This window comes from Miniopterus natalensis, chromosome 3, assembly GCF_054644295.1.
Source record: "Miniopterus natalensis isolate mMinNat1 chromosome 3, mMinNat1.hap1, whole genome shotgun sequence".
NCBI lineage: Eukaryota > Metazoa > Chordata > Mammalia > Chiroptera > Miniopteridae > Miniopterus > Miniopterus natalensis.
In genome coordinates, this window is record NC_142083.1 from 94,146,219 (window position 1) to 94,161,413 (window position 15,195).

Below are 15,195 nucleotides of genomic sequence, written 5' to 3' on the forward strand. Positions count from 1 at the left end.
GTCCGCGTAAGACTGTCTGCCTGTTTAAGGTTGGAGAGGAGGCAGAGGCTGGAAGGCAGGAGGCCAGAGCCCTGCGGGCCATCCATGCAGAGAAAGCTCGCCTTCCTTGCACTGACAGTTGTGTAGAGGGCATCTGCTGTGGACATAAAGCTTAGGCAGGGAGGGACAGCTCTGTCAGCAGAGACATGATCTGTGGAGCACTGGAGGGCTGGAAGGCGGAAAGCATGCTGGGAAGGGTAGAATGGCCTGCTGGGAAAGGGCCAAAAGCATAGTGGGAAAAGGCAAGGGTCTGCTGGGAAAGGGCCAAAGGCATAGTGGGAAAAGGAAAGGGTCTGCTAGGAAAGGGCCAAAGGCATAGTGGGAAAAGGCAAGGGTCTGCTGGGAAGGGAGGCTAGCCCACTGGGAAAGGGTGAAAGTCTTACTGAGAGAGTGCCAGTGGCCTGCTGGGAAACATAGAGGCAACTGAGGAGCCTTGCCTACTGCGTGTGGACGGTATCTCATAGCAGATGGCCTGGAGTTGAGTGTTTTTTGTTAATTTTTTAACTAAAAGGAGTATGTGTCCATTGTAACTAATAATATAATGCCAACACGTGTAAAAAAAAAGATTGGTAACTCTCCCCCATTTTGAAAGCCTGGGATGTTTCTCTCCAGACCTTTCTCCCTGCTGGTCAGAGGCAGACGCACAAACTACAGTTGTTGGTGCTCGTTTGTGTCCATGACATGCACCCTCCAGTTTTCCAGCAGGACCTCCTCCTGGGCTGGAACGCAGAGCTCCTCCCACCCCCCAGGGCTTCATACTGTGTTGTGCAGTAAGTGGCCCAGGGTGAAGAGCAGTGACGGGTGCCCTGGGGAGGGCTCCTTCATACAGAGGCTGGAGCTGAGGAAAGGGCTGGTGTCTGACAGACATTGGTGGCGGTGAAGCCGAGGGGACAGCTGAGAAGTGGGGAGTGTGTCAAGAGGGCCCATGGGCCAGTGTAAAGATAGGGGGGATTGTGAAGCCGGAGGGACAGGGTGCGTTTTGACTTACTCTTTCCTTGTGTTTGTTTTTTCTCCCAGAAGATAACTTTTGAGTCAGTGTAGTGGGAAAGCCTAGGGGAGCTGGCGGGCAGTGAAGTCAGGTAGGGGATGCCGCAGCTGAGAGGTCTAAGGGCCTGGAGCCAGGCAGTGGGCTGGGAGATGAGGCCAGAGCGGAGGGACGGCGAATCAGTTGGTGAGCAGTTGGATGGTGGGTGGCAACAGACAGGGAAGAATTGAGGGCGTTCTGAGTTTTCTAGTTTGGGAGCTCGGGTTAATTGTGATGCCTTAAGATGGAAACTACAGAAGCACTGCAGGTTTGAAGGGACAAGGTGTGAGTTTGAGGCACCTCGGACACCCTTCAGGAAACGTCCAAGAGCTAGTTGGAAATACAGGTTCTGGAGACCGGGGGCTGGGTCAGTGCTCTAAAGCAACACATTTGGAATACGTTGATGAAAAGATGATAGTTGGACCAATGTAGAAGCAAGATGAGTTCAAGTTTGTGCCCTGGCTACAAAGAGTGCCAGGAGCAGCAGAGGAAGAGGCCGAGCCCCACGCTTCATTAATGGGGTCATCCTTGACCCAATCAGCGGTCGCCTGCAACTCGTCCCTTGATCCTGTATTCAAGCAGCTGTTTTCTTGCTCCACAGCATTTATTAAGCTCTTGCCAGGTGCATCAAAATGAAAGTTCGATTTTTCAGTTTGGAATTCCTCTTTCCCTGCCCCCTCCCAGCCATTCACCCCACAACCCTGAGTTTCCTGGCCAGGTTGCACGAGTTCTTGCCTCCTCGCCTGCTCACAGAGTCTCTCGCTATTTAGTGTTACGAGCCCACTTAATTCTGCTGGACCCTCCCTGTCATCCAGCTTGCCTCGTCACTGTCCCGGGCATACTGGACTATGCCTCCACTGCCGGCTCAGCTCTGCAGTGCCCTCAGCTAAACACATCTGACTCGCCACCCCTCTGCGAGCTCCCAGGGACATGCCACTCACTGTTGGAGTGCTCTGCTCCCAACCTGGTGCTCTGCAGGGTGCAGGCATCCAGTGGTCATTGGTTGAACTGAGCCAGGAGCCTCTTTAACTCAGAGGAACAGGGTCAGCTGTACACAAGACATGCTGCAAAGCCTAAGCTTGGCCCAGGCCTGACTGTGGTCACTCTTTCAAAGTGCTGTTAAGAGTGACATTTTAAATTAAATGGCATTTAAACACTTTAAAAATATATAATAAATTACGAAATCACTTCATGGCTCAAAACCCTCTAGAGTCTTCCAGTTAACTTTGAACAAAATCTGACTCTTTGTCTCTTTACCTGACTGCCAGTACTAATGCCACCCCGCATGGCCTCTGCTTGCTTGCCCACCCTCAGTGCACGCCCCTCTCACCATGGCTTGTTCCTTCCCACTGCAGGGGCTTTGAGGTTCCGAGACCAGCCCCTTCCTGCTCCGGCACGTGCTGTCAGAATGATGGCCCACAGCCCTCCAGATAGCTGGCTCCGTCTCCCCAGTCTCAGTTTAAATATTGCCCCCAGACAAGCCTTATTTCTCAAACATTCTACTGAAGTATGATATACTTATAGGAAAGCGGACATGTTGTGCATAAGTGTTCACACAGTTCAGTGAGTTTTCATAAATGGAACAAACCCATGGTGTAACTACCATCCCATCAACACACTGACTTCAATCCCCCAAAGGTGACCACTTATGTGATACTAGTAACATAGTAGGTGTTATCAGAGGCTTTCACTTAAGGCCTGCAGACAAGGCCTCCTGGATCAACCCAAAGAAATAGAATTAACCGTCTCACCACCCTTACCATCCTATCTGTTACCTCTCTAGCACTTTCTCAGGTTTAGGTTACAGGTGTATTTGCTTCTTGATCTAGTTGATGTCTGTCCCCACCCTCAGGACAGTAAGCATGAAGCGTTCCCTGAAGGCAGGGCCCTGTCTTCCTGTGTTATGTTAGAACCCAGCAGAGTGCTGGTCACACACTGAGCCAACAGTACACATGGTGTGAGTGCATGAGTGGAGCATACAAGGTTCTTTGTAAATGATGTTTAGTCACAAAAGTGAAATGCTACACAGCTGCTCTTCTGAATTCCTTGTCCTTTCCTTTCCTCAGGGGACTGTGAAACAACTCTTGCTTTTTGCTGAGACGGAGGGGAACCCATGCCTCCTTGACATCTGTGGAAATTACCTGGTTGTAGGGACAGACTTGGCTCACTTTAAAAGCTTTGATCTTTCCCGAAGGTACAGTTTTTATCCAAATGAAAGTATTACATTGTAAAATTAGGAGATAATGTGGTGGGTATAAAATGGATAGGAGCTAGAAAATTTTATGTTCTCATTTCAGCATTAATATGCCACTTAATTTTTTTTTTAATATATCTTTATTGATTTCAGAGAGATGAAGGGACAGGGAGAGAGAGAGAGAGAGAGAGAGAGAAACATCAGTGATGAGTCATTGATTGGCTGCCTGCTGCATGCCCCCCACTGGGGATCGAACCCGCAGCCCAGGCATGTGCCCTGACTGGGACTCAAACTGTGATCTGAATCATAGGTGATGCTCAACCATTGAGCCACGCCTGCTGAGCACCACTTAACTTTTTATACACCTATGTCTTGGCTTAAATTCTCAATCTTTGCATGATAGGGAAGGGAGCCGCACAGGGGAGAAAGAGGTTGTTGAACAGGTGATGCACAGGGGATTTCTTGAGGTGATGAAACTTCAGTGTCATAGATAAACAGTACTGTCTGTTTGTCAAAACCCATAGTAATTTACAGGAAAAAATAAGCCTTAGTGTGTACAAATTTTTAAAAAATCTTTTAGGTTGGGGAACCCCAAGATGGAATACAGAAGATGACAAAACAATCTACTTGTGATACAAATGCATGAAACAGGCTCCCTGGTGGGTGTGTCTGACCTAAGCCACTTTAGGAATGAGTGGTGACTGTAAGACTAAAAGCACAGGGACTGCACACAGCACGGCGCTCTGGCTGACAGAGCTAACTGCCACGGGGTACAGGGTGACAGCCGACATGCTACACAGCCTCACCGGAGGTGAACAGTGAAGCGAATGGATGGAGGGTGTTGGAGCAGGGTCCTCCCTACTGGGGTGGGGGGTTGCAGACAGGCATGGGAGGAGGCGAGAGTGATCCCTGCGGTGATTGATTAGAACTGGAGACACAGTTCAGTCTTAATAGCTTAATATAGACAGGTGGCTACATATGAAGATATTTATACATATGTGTCTATACACCAGTTAGTGCACACACACTTACTTCCTTGTTTTCTCAGCTGAGGGCCTAGAGGCAAGGACACCCCAAGAGCAACCGGCACACCAGTGCCCAGACTGGGATTTCTAACCAAGGTCCTTGGAAAAATGGCTGATTCTAGGACTGAGGCAGGAAATTTACAAGATGAACCTGGAGTATCTTCAGTGTCAGAAAGTAAGAAAGTGCTAAAAAACAAAACCCACCAAAATATAATGATGGGTGTGTCAAGGAACATAAGAGCCAACTAAAAGAGCTCCCAGTGGTCAAGGCTGAAAGCTGAAACAATTTGAGCAACAAAATAAACAAAATGGCATTGTATTAGAACCCAAAGTAGAAAATAAATATCTATGTGTTCATACTAATATGAATAAGTGATCGAATAAATTAATAAATAGAGGATAAGAGACAAATCCCCTCTACAGAAGAATTGCAAATAATTTATGTAGATTCTCCTCCTTCATGGAGGGGCACATAACTCCCCACTTCGTGAGTGTGGGCTTCACACAGTCAAGTCCTTCCAAAGGGAACGGTACGGGGAGGGGGAATGGAGTAACTTTACACACATGACCCCAGACAGGAGAGACCAGGGATCTTTTTCATGCATTCGTGTTACAAGTAGATTGTTTCGTCACCTTCTGTATTCATCACATCACAGAGGGTCAACATCAGAGAGATTAGTCATGTTGATGGCACAGACCCCTGATGTGATGTGATGACAGCAGCACAGTACCTTTGGGGTCTTCTCCTAAAACCCACACCCGTCTAATCATGAGAAAAACATCAGACCCTTCCCAGTAGGCGGCAGGACACTCTCTAGAACAGCTGACCAGTCCTCTCAGAACTGCACAGGCATCGAAACAGGAGTCTAAGGCACAGTTTCAGCCCAGCAGACTCTTAGGAGGCCTGATGACCAAGTGTCATGTGGGTCCTGATGGGATCCTGGGACAGAAAAGGCATTAGGGAGGAGCCGAGGAGGAGTGAATAAAGTAAAAAAATCATGATGAGCAAACCCAGGGTGGTTTCTACTGGTAACAAACTAGAACCAGCTAAATGGGAGGAGTTAAGTAAATTTGAGTTGTTTCCGAAAGGGAAGATCACAAACTTGCTGCAAGGGAAATGCAAGGGGCAGGGTTTTCACAAGCTACGTGTGTAAGAAGAGGAGGGGATGAAATTGCATACTCATATTTGCTGACTAGAGCATGACAACTTTAAAAACTCACCCTGCATTCTGGTCCATGTCCGGGGCATATGGAAGCCCGGGGTGAGAGCAGCTGGGCCTTTGGGCGGAACTCAGCTCCGTGAATAAAGGTTTCGGGTCCCTGAGAGAAGCGGGCCCTGCTCTGGCCTGCTGGGCACAGTGATTCTTCCGTTTGCACTGAGACCCCTGTCCTCTGCCCCGCAGAGAGGCGAAGGTGCACTGCAGCTGCAAGAACCTGGCCGAGCTGGTCCCCGGCGTGGGAGGCATTGTGTCGCTCAGGTGTAATGCCAACGGCAGCAAGATCAGCATCCTCCTCAGCAAGGTGGGTGCCCCAGGGGGCTTGCCTCTGTGCCTCCTCCTCCGCTCTCCATTAGCTGCTCTCCCAGGATCCTTTCGGTCTGTGCTTTGTGTCCATTCCTGGCTCTTTGTATCCCAGCTTCCATTTCTTTTCCTCTTTTGTCCCCTCCCCGGGGCATCTTCTCCTCTCTCCTGTGTCCTCTCCCATCTGGTGCTGTCCTTACCCTCCCCACCTCCACAGCTTCTGTTTTTTCCTGCCTTTCTTCATTTCATCAGAAACAGTGGCTGCTTCTTTACAGAACCACTCACCTCTCCTCTTTTCTGGGTCTTGTCATTGCCCAACTAAACTCTCCCGGCCCTAGGGCATCACAGAAACTGTTGTAGGCACCCTTGAGCCTCTTTCTTAGAGATGGAGTGACGTCAGGGTGCAGGCAGCGCGGAGGGTCTGAGGCAGGGTGACGGATGGCATGTTCATCCTGTTCAAACCCACTAGTGTCTGTCCATGTTTTCATTCATTTGTTTGTGCTCCTGTTCGTTCATTTGAGTTGATTTTGGACTGCTTCCACACACCAGCACTTTGCTGGGCACTGTAGATACAAATTGATCAGCTAAACAAGAGGATGTGGCCCCCCACTATGGTTGAACAGACACTGATCAGAGCATGAGGCAAATAAGTACATCTTTACAACCCTTGTGAGAGTAGGGCTGGGGGGAACAGGGAGGAGCTGCGATCCAGGGAGGTCAGGAGGCTCCCGGACAGGGTGATGGTTGAGCCAGAATGTGAAGTCTAATAGAATAAAGCTTTTAACAGTCTCCCTAAGTTCTTGTCATTTGTTGCCACTAGCAACCAAGCTGGCTCTCTTTTCTCTATTTCTTCTGTGTGCGCACGTATCTTTCCGTGTGAGAATCAAGAAATCAAGAAGAGGTGATGAGTGAGATGATGGCGGTCAGAGTAGTAGCTGCTACATATTGCACCTAACGCTTCCTGTTTGATGAGTGGAGAAACTGACCAGTTCTTTGTCCAAGGGTACAGCTGGCTATGCTGTGCCTGAGATCCCTGCTCAAGCCCTGACTTCTATGGAGAACGGCCAGGACTCGGGAAGGACAAACGAGAGACACCATGGGGTTGCCCAAATAAAAGAGAATGTCTTCAGGGAGTAGGGAGGAGTATGAGCACAGGCTGGCGAGCAGGCGGGAGGGGGGGAATTCAGAGAAGATTCCCAGAGGGAAGCAGCCTCGGTCCTTGAACATGGGTGCAGAACAATTTCTCAGACGCCCAGATCACCCCCCAGGGAGCTGCAGCAGAGCTGGTTTATCAGAATCCAGATACCGTCTTGTTCCTGTGGTTAATCCACCTCAGCTAAGATGACATCACACTCAAGTCACTATCGAGAACAGCTAGACCACTGCAGTCGACCTTCACGATATTTAGGGAGTCTGTTTTCAATTCTCTGACAGTATAAGGTAGCAATTCAGCAACATTCAGTGGGACAAAGGTAAATAGATGTTCACATTCTGATGCTGGAACTATGCTGGCCAGAGTGGCCTGTGCGTCATTGGCACCAGGACATGGTTTTCTCACCATGAGCTTCTGGTTTGCTCTTCCCCTAGGCTGACAACAGCCCTGATTCAAAAATCTGTTTCTATGATGTGGAAATGGACACGGTGACCATCTTCGACTTCAAGATGGGACAGATTGATCAGAGAGAGACACGGTCCTTTAATGGGCAGGAGACTAAGAAGTAAGATTGTGGTTTGGGAGGACTGGGTTGAAAATGATACTCAGCACCAACTTCTAGGCATGTTTTGCTTACTTATATTTCAAACTTCGAAAGACTCCATCAATTATTTGTAATGAAGACAAAAATTGAAGTAGAAACACACTTGGGCATTTGGGGAAGATCTGGATCTTTAATCTCTGTTTTCTAGGTTCTGAGGTTCTGGAATTAGCTTCTGAAAGGTATATGACTGAGGTATCTACAAAAATGGCCCAAACCGCAGGAGAGAGAAATGCAGTGAACCTTAGACCCATTAGCATCTCTGATGGTAGGGATAGCATGTATCTTGTAGAGAATATGTTTCTAGAAAAAATAATTGTCTTTCTCCAGGGAGTTTATGTAACGTATATTTGTAGTTCCTTCTACTACTAAGAAAATACTCACAGAATTTAAGTGCTTATATTGTTCCACCTACAGTTCACATTTGATTCTGCATAAAGTACCTCATGAGAGCAAAGTGAACTGTTCGTGGGCCGCGGAAGCTGACTCTGGCCCGTGTTGGAACAGCAGTGAGGCCTATGCTCAGATCAGTGTATAAACAGCAAAAGTGAGTGCAGAGGCAGGAAGCCTGCAGGCTGATGGTGCAGGGGAGAGTTGCTGTCAGGAATGGCTGCGCCAGTGCTTTTCTCTGGCTGCCCTGTTCCTTTTGCTCCTATCACAGCCCCCTCCTGTCCCTGTCCTGCCTGCCCCAGACATGCCCACCTCTCCTCCTCAGAGTCCCTTTCTGGAATCTTCTTTCACCTGGTAGCTTAAATTTGCATCTGCTGGTGGCCTCATCTGAACCTGCTTATCTTTACTTCTCACCAAATTTGGTTCCACTTCTCCATCTCCACATGTCCCTGGAGTTTCTTGCCATGACCTCAAAAATAGACCCCCAACTCAGCCTCACTCCGCAGGGGCCCCATTCTTGCCCGCAGCACCATTTTCTGGGTCACTTGATCTAAAACCTCAGAACTAACCTTTCCTTTGACCCCTGCTCTCTGTGACTCTAGTCCCCAGTGTTCTTGTTTTGAAATGTCTCTGAGTCACATGCTTTCCCCTCCACACTCTGCCTGCTGTTTGTGCTTCCCTCCTAGTTGCTGCGGGAGCTTCTGAGCCACATCCTCGTGTCCACCCACACCCCTTGCCAGGCCAGTCCCAAGGTGCCCCTGGCACTCTCTAGGTCCCATAAATGCTTTCATCTACACCATCATGCTTTCTGCTCTGTCCTGGAACAGTGACATCTATGAGGGCTGCTCGTTTCCTATAGGGTCAGATCCCCGAGCTCTTGCATGGTCACATAGGTATGTGGAGCCTGACCCTGGCTTGTCACGCTCCTCTGGGTGGCAGTTAGAAGAGGCTCACTGTCTTCTGTCAGTTGTCTGCTTTCTTTTGAGATCTGATCCGTTCTTTGCCACCCAACCCATTTTTCCTCCCTACAGTTCTTCATTGCAATCTGGGCTCGTAAAGCAGGGAGATTTAAAGGTGAGAGGCACCAGGGGTAAATGCACCACATCACACAGGTCACTGCTGGAACTGGAACCCAGGCCCCAGAACTGCCCAGCAGGGGGTGCTGTCCCACATTGAGGTCTACCCCCTGGTCCTGGACTTTGGGACCAGCATAAAGGACCTTCCGTGAGACCTCTAGAGCCCAAGCCTCTCTATCTGTCTCTACAACTAGACTCCACTGGGACTCTTTGAAGCAGTTTTTTCAGATGTGAAAGAATATAATCAGACAGGCTGCATCACAACACGGTGTGCAAAGGTGCTCCCAACCTGGGCAGGCTGGAACTCAGATGAGGACTGCTGGCACTCATTGGAGACTGGCCTGAAGGTGTTTCCAGAGCCTGAGAACAGGAACCCTCTCTCAGTGTTCCAGATGGGTCTCTTTCAGGAACCACGCCCTTGCAGATGGGAGGCTGGCTCATCTTATTCCCGTGAGCCACTTCTGGGATCAGACTGAGCCCAAGTTGTTCGTGTGCGAAGCCCTGCAAGAGACAATGGGAGCCCAGCTGCAGCCCACGGACGGGAAGGCCCACGCCGAGGACAGCGCTGGCCCCACGGTACTGCAGTCCGTGTGTGTGTTTAGAAGCATGGGGACTTTGGTCTTGTAGCTTCAAAATCTTGGTCACAAGGTTTATGGGAAAGTTACAGGGAAATTCAGTCATGTGAAGCAGTGTCCCCCTCTGGTATACCTATGTAGTTCTCCCTCTGGGTGTACGCCTGGAGGCTGGCCCACCCTCTGTCTTGTCTGATTCAGTGTAATACTGTGTTCTCCTGTTAACTTGATGTCAGCATGTCCTGTGACTGAGTGGTGAGACCATGCTGACTCCTCATTCCTTCCACCATCTGCCGTGACAGCCAAACAAGGATGTTTCCCACCGAAGCAGTCCCCTCCCCTCGGTCAATGCTCTCTGCTCTCACCACCCACTCCTCAAGCTCTGCAGGGTCTCCCTCTCCCACGACAATGACTTTCAGGGCCCCATCCCAGGGGCCTGGACCCTGACACTTTCCAAGCCTTGTGTATGGTGGGATGGGATGCCTAGCATTCCCTGGGAAAGCCCAGTGGTTTGCTGTGTTTCTTTCTAACCCACATCTTTCCAAGAGAATTTATACACAGGGCCCTTAGTAAGTCAGCAAAGGACAGCAGCCCTCTAACTTTAGGAAGCTTATCTCCCTGCCAAAGGAATTTCCTTACCAGGATGGTAAGAGTTTGGATCCCCTGAGATTATCAGAAATCAGAGTCCATAGTCTGAGATTTTCAGAAGCAAATCCAGTCATTGCTTCTGAAACATTGAGTGGTAAAATGTATTGAGATGGCATCTCTGTCATTGGACTGAGAGAAGCGAAGACATTGCCAGAGGAATTTTCCTCGGGATAGAGTGCCTAGTGACAAGTCTAGACAAGTGCTAAGAACGTGCAGATTGATCATGAGTGAAGATGAGGGCATGTGAAGGTCACTTCCCAGCAGTTTGAACAGAGAGCTCTTTTGGTCTTTTATGAAGACAGTGAGAAACTAAGAATTCACACAGCAAGGAAGGCTCTGGCACCCCTCAGCCACCTGCTGTCTTCCTGCTCAGAAGGGGCTGTAGCCTGGTGTTGCTGTCCTGAGTCCCATAGGACAGGACCTTAGAGTCCCTCACCTCTTCCCTGTGTATTCCCTATTCCTTGAAAGCAGTGGCAAGAATCTTTTTTGTCATTGTTGCTCTGGATGGTTTTTTAAAAATCAGTAAAAAACTGGTGGGATATCTTTTGAAACATGAGAACTCTTCCGAGTTTTGTTTGCCAGCTCGGTGGGAATGATTGGTCTTTGCTACAAGGAAATCAGTCAGTGAGGACACAGTGGCCTCAAACCAGATGAGGAGCACCCTTCCAGAAGAAGGGCCAGTCTCCCGAAGTCCGGGAGAAGGCAGAGGCGGCGGTGCCCGCCCAGGAGGAGAGCGGGCTCTGTGTCAGTGTGCTCATCCTCTGTCTTACCCACTTCATGTAAATACCTAGGCGATGAAGATGGGAATTAGATGCAAAACAGTGAAGTATGTTAGCCAACCGCAAACCGAACAATGCCTGTCCCCCCTCCCTCCCTCCCAGACGGACGTGTTGATTCTCTCCTTCTTCGTTTCCGAAGAGCACGGCTTCTTGCTTCAGGACAGCTTCCCGAGGCCTCCCGCCTACCAGTCTCTCCTGGGAATGGAAGTGCCCCATTACTACTTCACAAGGAAGGTGCGAGTCCCGTGAGCACCGCATGGTGGGCTGGGCCCCTCTCCTGGGTGGGGCTTGGGTCTCCCTGGCTCTGGAGTCAAGTGCCTGTGCTCACCACTGATTAAGCAAGGCAAATCGTCTGCTCTCATTTGTCCCCTGAAATTCCATCAAGTGTCAGGAGACTCATGAGATGTGGCTTTCCTCTCAAGGCAGACCTGTGCTAAGGAGGAGGGTCGTGGGGTCACTCGGGTATCCTCTCAGTGTTTCCCCTGAGGGCACCACACCCTGCAGCTCTCCTGCCTTTTTTTATTCTAGCTGCGTTTTTAAGATTGTGCATCCCTATATCCACTGTAGAAGATTTAGAAGCTGCAAATAAAGAAATGACCAAAGATGATACAGATCTCCATAGACCCAGCCCCCAGAGGTGGTCACTGAGCAGGCTGGCATGTGGCCTTTCAAGAGGTTTCTGTACTTACCTATATTTGTGCATGTATGGATTTTCAGTTTGTGAGAGAGCAGGGCTGTTTTCAGCACACACATGCTCATGACCCAATGTGGTAAATTTGGACTAGTTACTTGCCTTTCCTGGGACTTGGTCTCTTCAACTCCATTGCCCCATGACCTCTGAACAGCCCATGATGAGCTGCGTGTGGGTCTGTGGTATCATTGCTTGAGTGATCAAAACAACAAATCTGGGCATAGTTGGTTCACACGTTCCTAAAAATACCACATAAAACGACATGGCATGGCCATTGGCATGATAGATAGTGTTTGGGTTGACATTTACTGTGTTAAATGGAAGGATCTTTGTTAAGATTGGGAATGGGCTCACATGATTCCCAAATTCTAGAATCCCTGTGCTATGTCAATGCAGGTTTTCTCCATCCTCTATTGAAATAGATTAGTTCCATCAGACTAGCATTTTTCTGAATTTCTTTAGTGCTTCTTAGGCATTTTCTTCTCTCTCTGATTTGAGAACTCAGAAAGTTGTGAGAGATGTTTAAATTCTTTTTGTTGCTCTTTCCCCTTTTCTCACATTACAGACTTTGGTTTCTCTCACACATTTATGCAGTCTTTCTTTCTGTGCCCACTCTGCTAGTTGTCCAAGAGAGGAGATGTGTGTAATATAGTGTAAGGCAACTCCCCACTTATCCTCTGTCACCTCAGCTCTGCCCTATAGTTGTCTGTGCGACAGTACTTCCCACCTCACCTGCATGTCCTCTTTAACCAAGTGTGTCAGGGACATGACACTATCAGCTCCTTGTGGGTAGCAGCACACTCATCACCACAGAGCTCTCGTCCTGGTCAGACATTTGGCACAAACAGGCTGTCACCTGATGTTTGTAGTACAGGGAATATTTGACCCACATTTGCAATGTAGGAAGTCTTGTTAATTTGACTCTAAGGTGCTCGTGATGAATGGCCATAAAGCATTGTATTCCTTTAAAAGCTGCTCTTTTTCTGATTACTGACCTGTGTTTATGTCCCTTGGCCACATCCTGAAGGTTTCTGTCCCCACACTTGAGAGTCAACAGCCCTGGGTCCCTAGCTCCCATGTGGGGCCAGGGCAGGTGGTTCTGTCCCTCCCTCGAAGAGCTGTAATGAGAGCCAGTGCAAATGCTGGGGCAGGCGGCAGGCGAAGCAGGGCCCTCAGGCACTCGTGCCTCTGCAAGAATTCCCGAGTGTTCTCACAGGAGCAGGGCTCTGAGTAGATCACAGCAAGGCAGGTGGACCTCAGGTCCTGTCTTGTGATTGTTAAACCACAGTGGTCAGCAGTGCCCAGTCGTTTTTTATACATGCACATTTCCAAAGGTTTTCCATTCCATGCAAAATCAGTCCAAACTTCAGCCTCCTGCCTAGTGTGAACTAGCCTACACACAGCCATGAACTCTGAATTTAAGCCACAGGGCTTTTGCTTGTGCTTTGCCCTGAGCCTGGAAGGGTCTTGCCATCCACACCTGGGTCTGACACATCCTACCAGTGTCTCAAGACCCTGGTAAAGTACCCCCCTGGGGACCACATGTGAACTTGAGAAGCAGCAGTGAGATGGAAGAGCTACTGAGAACTGAGCAGGTGGTGGAGGCTAACCTTGGAGAAGTCATGGAGTAGCAACAGATTCAAGACCAGTGACTTGCGGGGCACTGGGTCCAAGAGGCTAGATCATGACCCCCTTTTACACAGGGTAGTGTGTGTGTACACTGGAGAAATGGATCCTGCAGAGAGAAACAGTGCAGAAGACTAGAGGGTGGTGTGTATGGGCTCCAGCCCAGAAGAGAGCATGTGGGCATGCAGGCAAGAGCAGTGCCCAGCAGACAGGAAGGAAGACAATATTTGAGGGAGCTGGTCCCTTCAGTGGGTTGTATTTCAAGGTACCAGGTATAAAAAGGCCTGGGGAGCACACTGCAAAATCGTGCTCATGCTCAGACATTCTTTCTTTCCACACACCTGTTTAAGGAGCTCTGCACTAGGTGGACAATTCTGAGAAAAGCCTGTGGAGGGCACTCCCCTAATCCAGGTTATCATTTTGGAAAATCCCACCTGAAATCATGATGGCATTACTTCATTTTAAGACCTTGCGCATATGTGTGCACACCTGACTTGATAGTAAAAACTTTCTAGTTTACAAAATAAACCTGGGAGGTGGGGATTTTCACAACTATTTTGTAATGTTGAAAAGTTGATGTTAGGGAACCAGAGGCTGAAAAACGAGTTCCTGTGCTTGGACTGCCTTTGCTGATCTGCCTGAGACCAGAGCGTAAAGCTCTGGTTTCAAATGAGACAGATTTTTGTTGCATTTGCCAGTGCCTCTTGCTGACCATCCAAATCTATCTGCAGAGGGACTCCCATAACAACAGATGAGAAAGAGGCTTAGTGTAGGCATTAGCTTTATATGAACTGGCAGGTGATCGGTGCCCTTTCTCATTCAGCCAGAAGAAGCAGACAGAGACGACGGGGTGGATTCAGGGCACCATTGCATCCCCCAGATGGTGGGCATGAGGCCCCTGCGAGACTTCGTGGGGCTGGAGGACTGTGACAAGCCCACCCGGAATGCCATGCTCAACTTCAGCTTCTTCATCGCCGTTGGAGACATGGACGAAGCTTTCAGATCTATCAAACTCATCAAAAGGTGAGAATTCCGTTTGCAGAGGCGTCAAAGGGATGTGCACACTCTTAGAGTACTTTCTCCTCCCTTCTGAGTGAGATTCTAGGGATCACTAACTGTTCTGTGACTGTCATGTTGTGTTTCCTGGTCTTTTCATTCAGTTGAAATGCCACTGCTCATGCAGACCCCAGGACACGCATGGCATGTGTCACAGAGCCGTGAGTTTCAGCTCAGCACAGCTGGGCGTAGGGGGCAGGTGAGCCTGGCTCGTGGCCTCTGCAGTGCTTGGAGCTCCTTGGGCGGTTATTTAGTTGTTTTGATTCATTTTATGGTATTCTGGACACTTCCTAGTCAAAAGTTCTGCAGTTGCTAAATATTTGTAATATTATCCCTCTGGGAATAATTGCTACTGGACAAAAAAGGGCTTGATAATAAACACTCAAAACAGTACAGTGAAAATGCAATGAAAATTGCTCTGAAAGAAGTTTTTAATCAAAGGCTGTCTAAAAGCAGCTTCCTCTCTGCTCCTGAGAGAATTCAGCAATTCTTCCCAGGAGCATTTGACAGATTTCAATCTTGAAAGGGTAGGAAAAGTATTCCAGAATGAAACTGAAGTGGGAAGAGAAAGGTGGGAAATTAAGTTGCCTGGAACAAGCCTTCCTCATTTGCAGAGATAGTTTCTGGTTTCTATAGCACGGAAGCACCTTTAAACTAGCCAGCGACCCTGGTTCCTTGTCTTATTTCTAAAATAGGCCAAACCTTGTTCCGGTTGGGAGGGCCTTTTCAACACTGGCCATGTGGACAAGAGGACTCTTAGTTTGGGAAGTGAACTAGAGTGGCTGGGTGGCACAGCCCAGC

The 15,195-nt window shown here is 48.9% G+C and overlaps 1 protein-coding gene across 2 annotated transcripts in view; it reads left to right on the forward strand.

Moving 5' to 3' along the window:
- The window catches only part of IFT140 (intraflagellar transport 140), an 87,560-nt gene that overhangs the window by 26,832 nt on the left and 45,533 nt on the right, over positions 1-15,195 (forward strand). For both annotated transcript variants that reach the window (XM_016208083.2, XM_087815738.1), the window contains exons 13-18: positions 3,130-3,257; positions 5,686-5,803; positions 7,390-7,520; positions 9,430-9,598; positions 11,124-11,255; positions 14,162-14,361. In XM_016208083.2, coding sequence (XP_016063569.2) covers positions 3,130-3,257; positions 5,686-5,803; positions 7,390-7,520; positions 9,430-9,598; positions 11,124-11,255; positions 14,162-14,361 — 878 coding nt within the window. The remainder of the gene's footprint in view (positions 1-3,129; positions 3,258-5,685; positions 5,804-7,389; positions 7,521-9,429; positions 9,599-11,123; positions 11,256-14,161; positions 14,362-15,195) is intronic.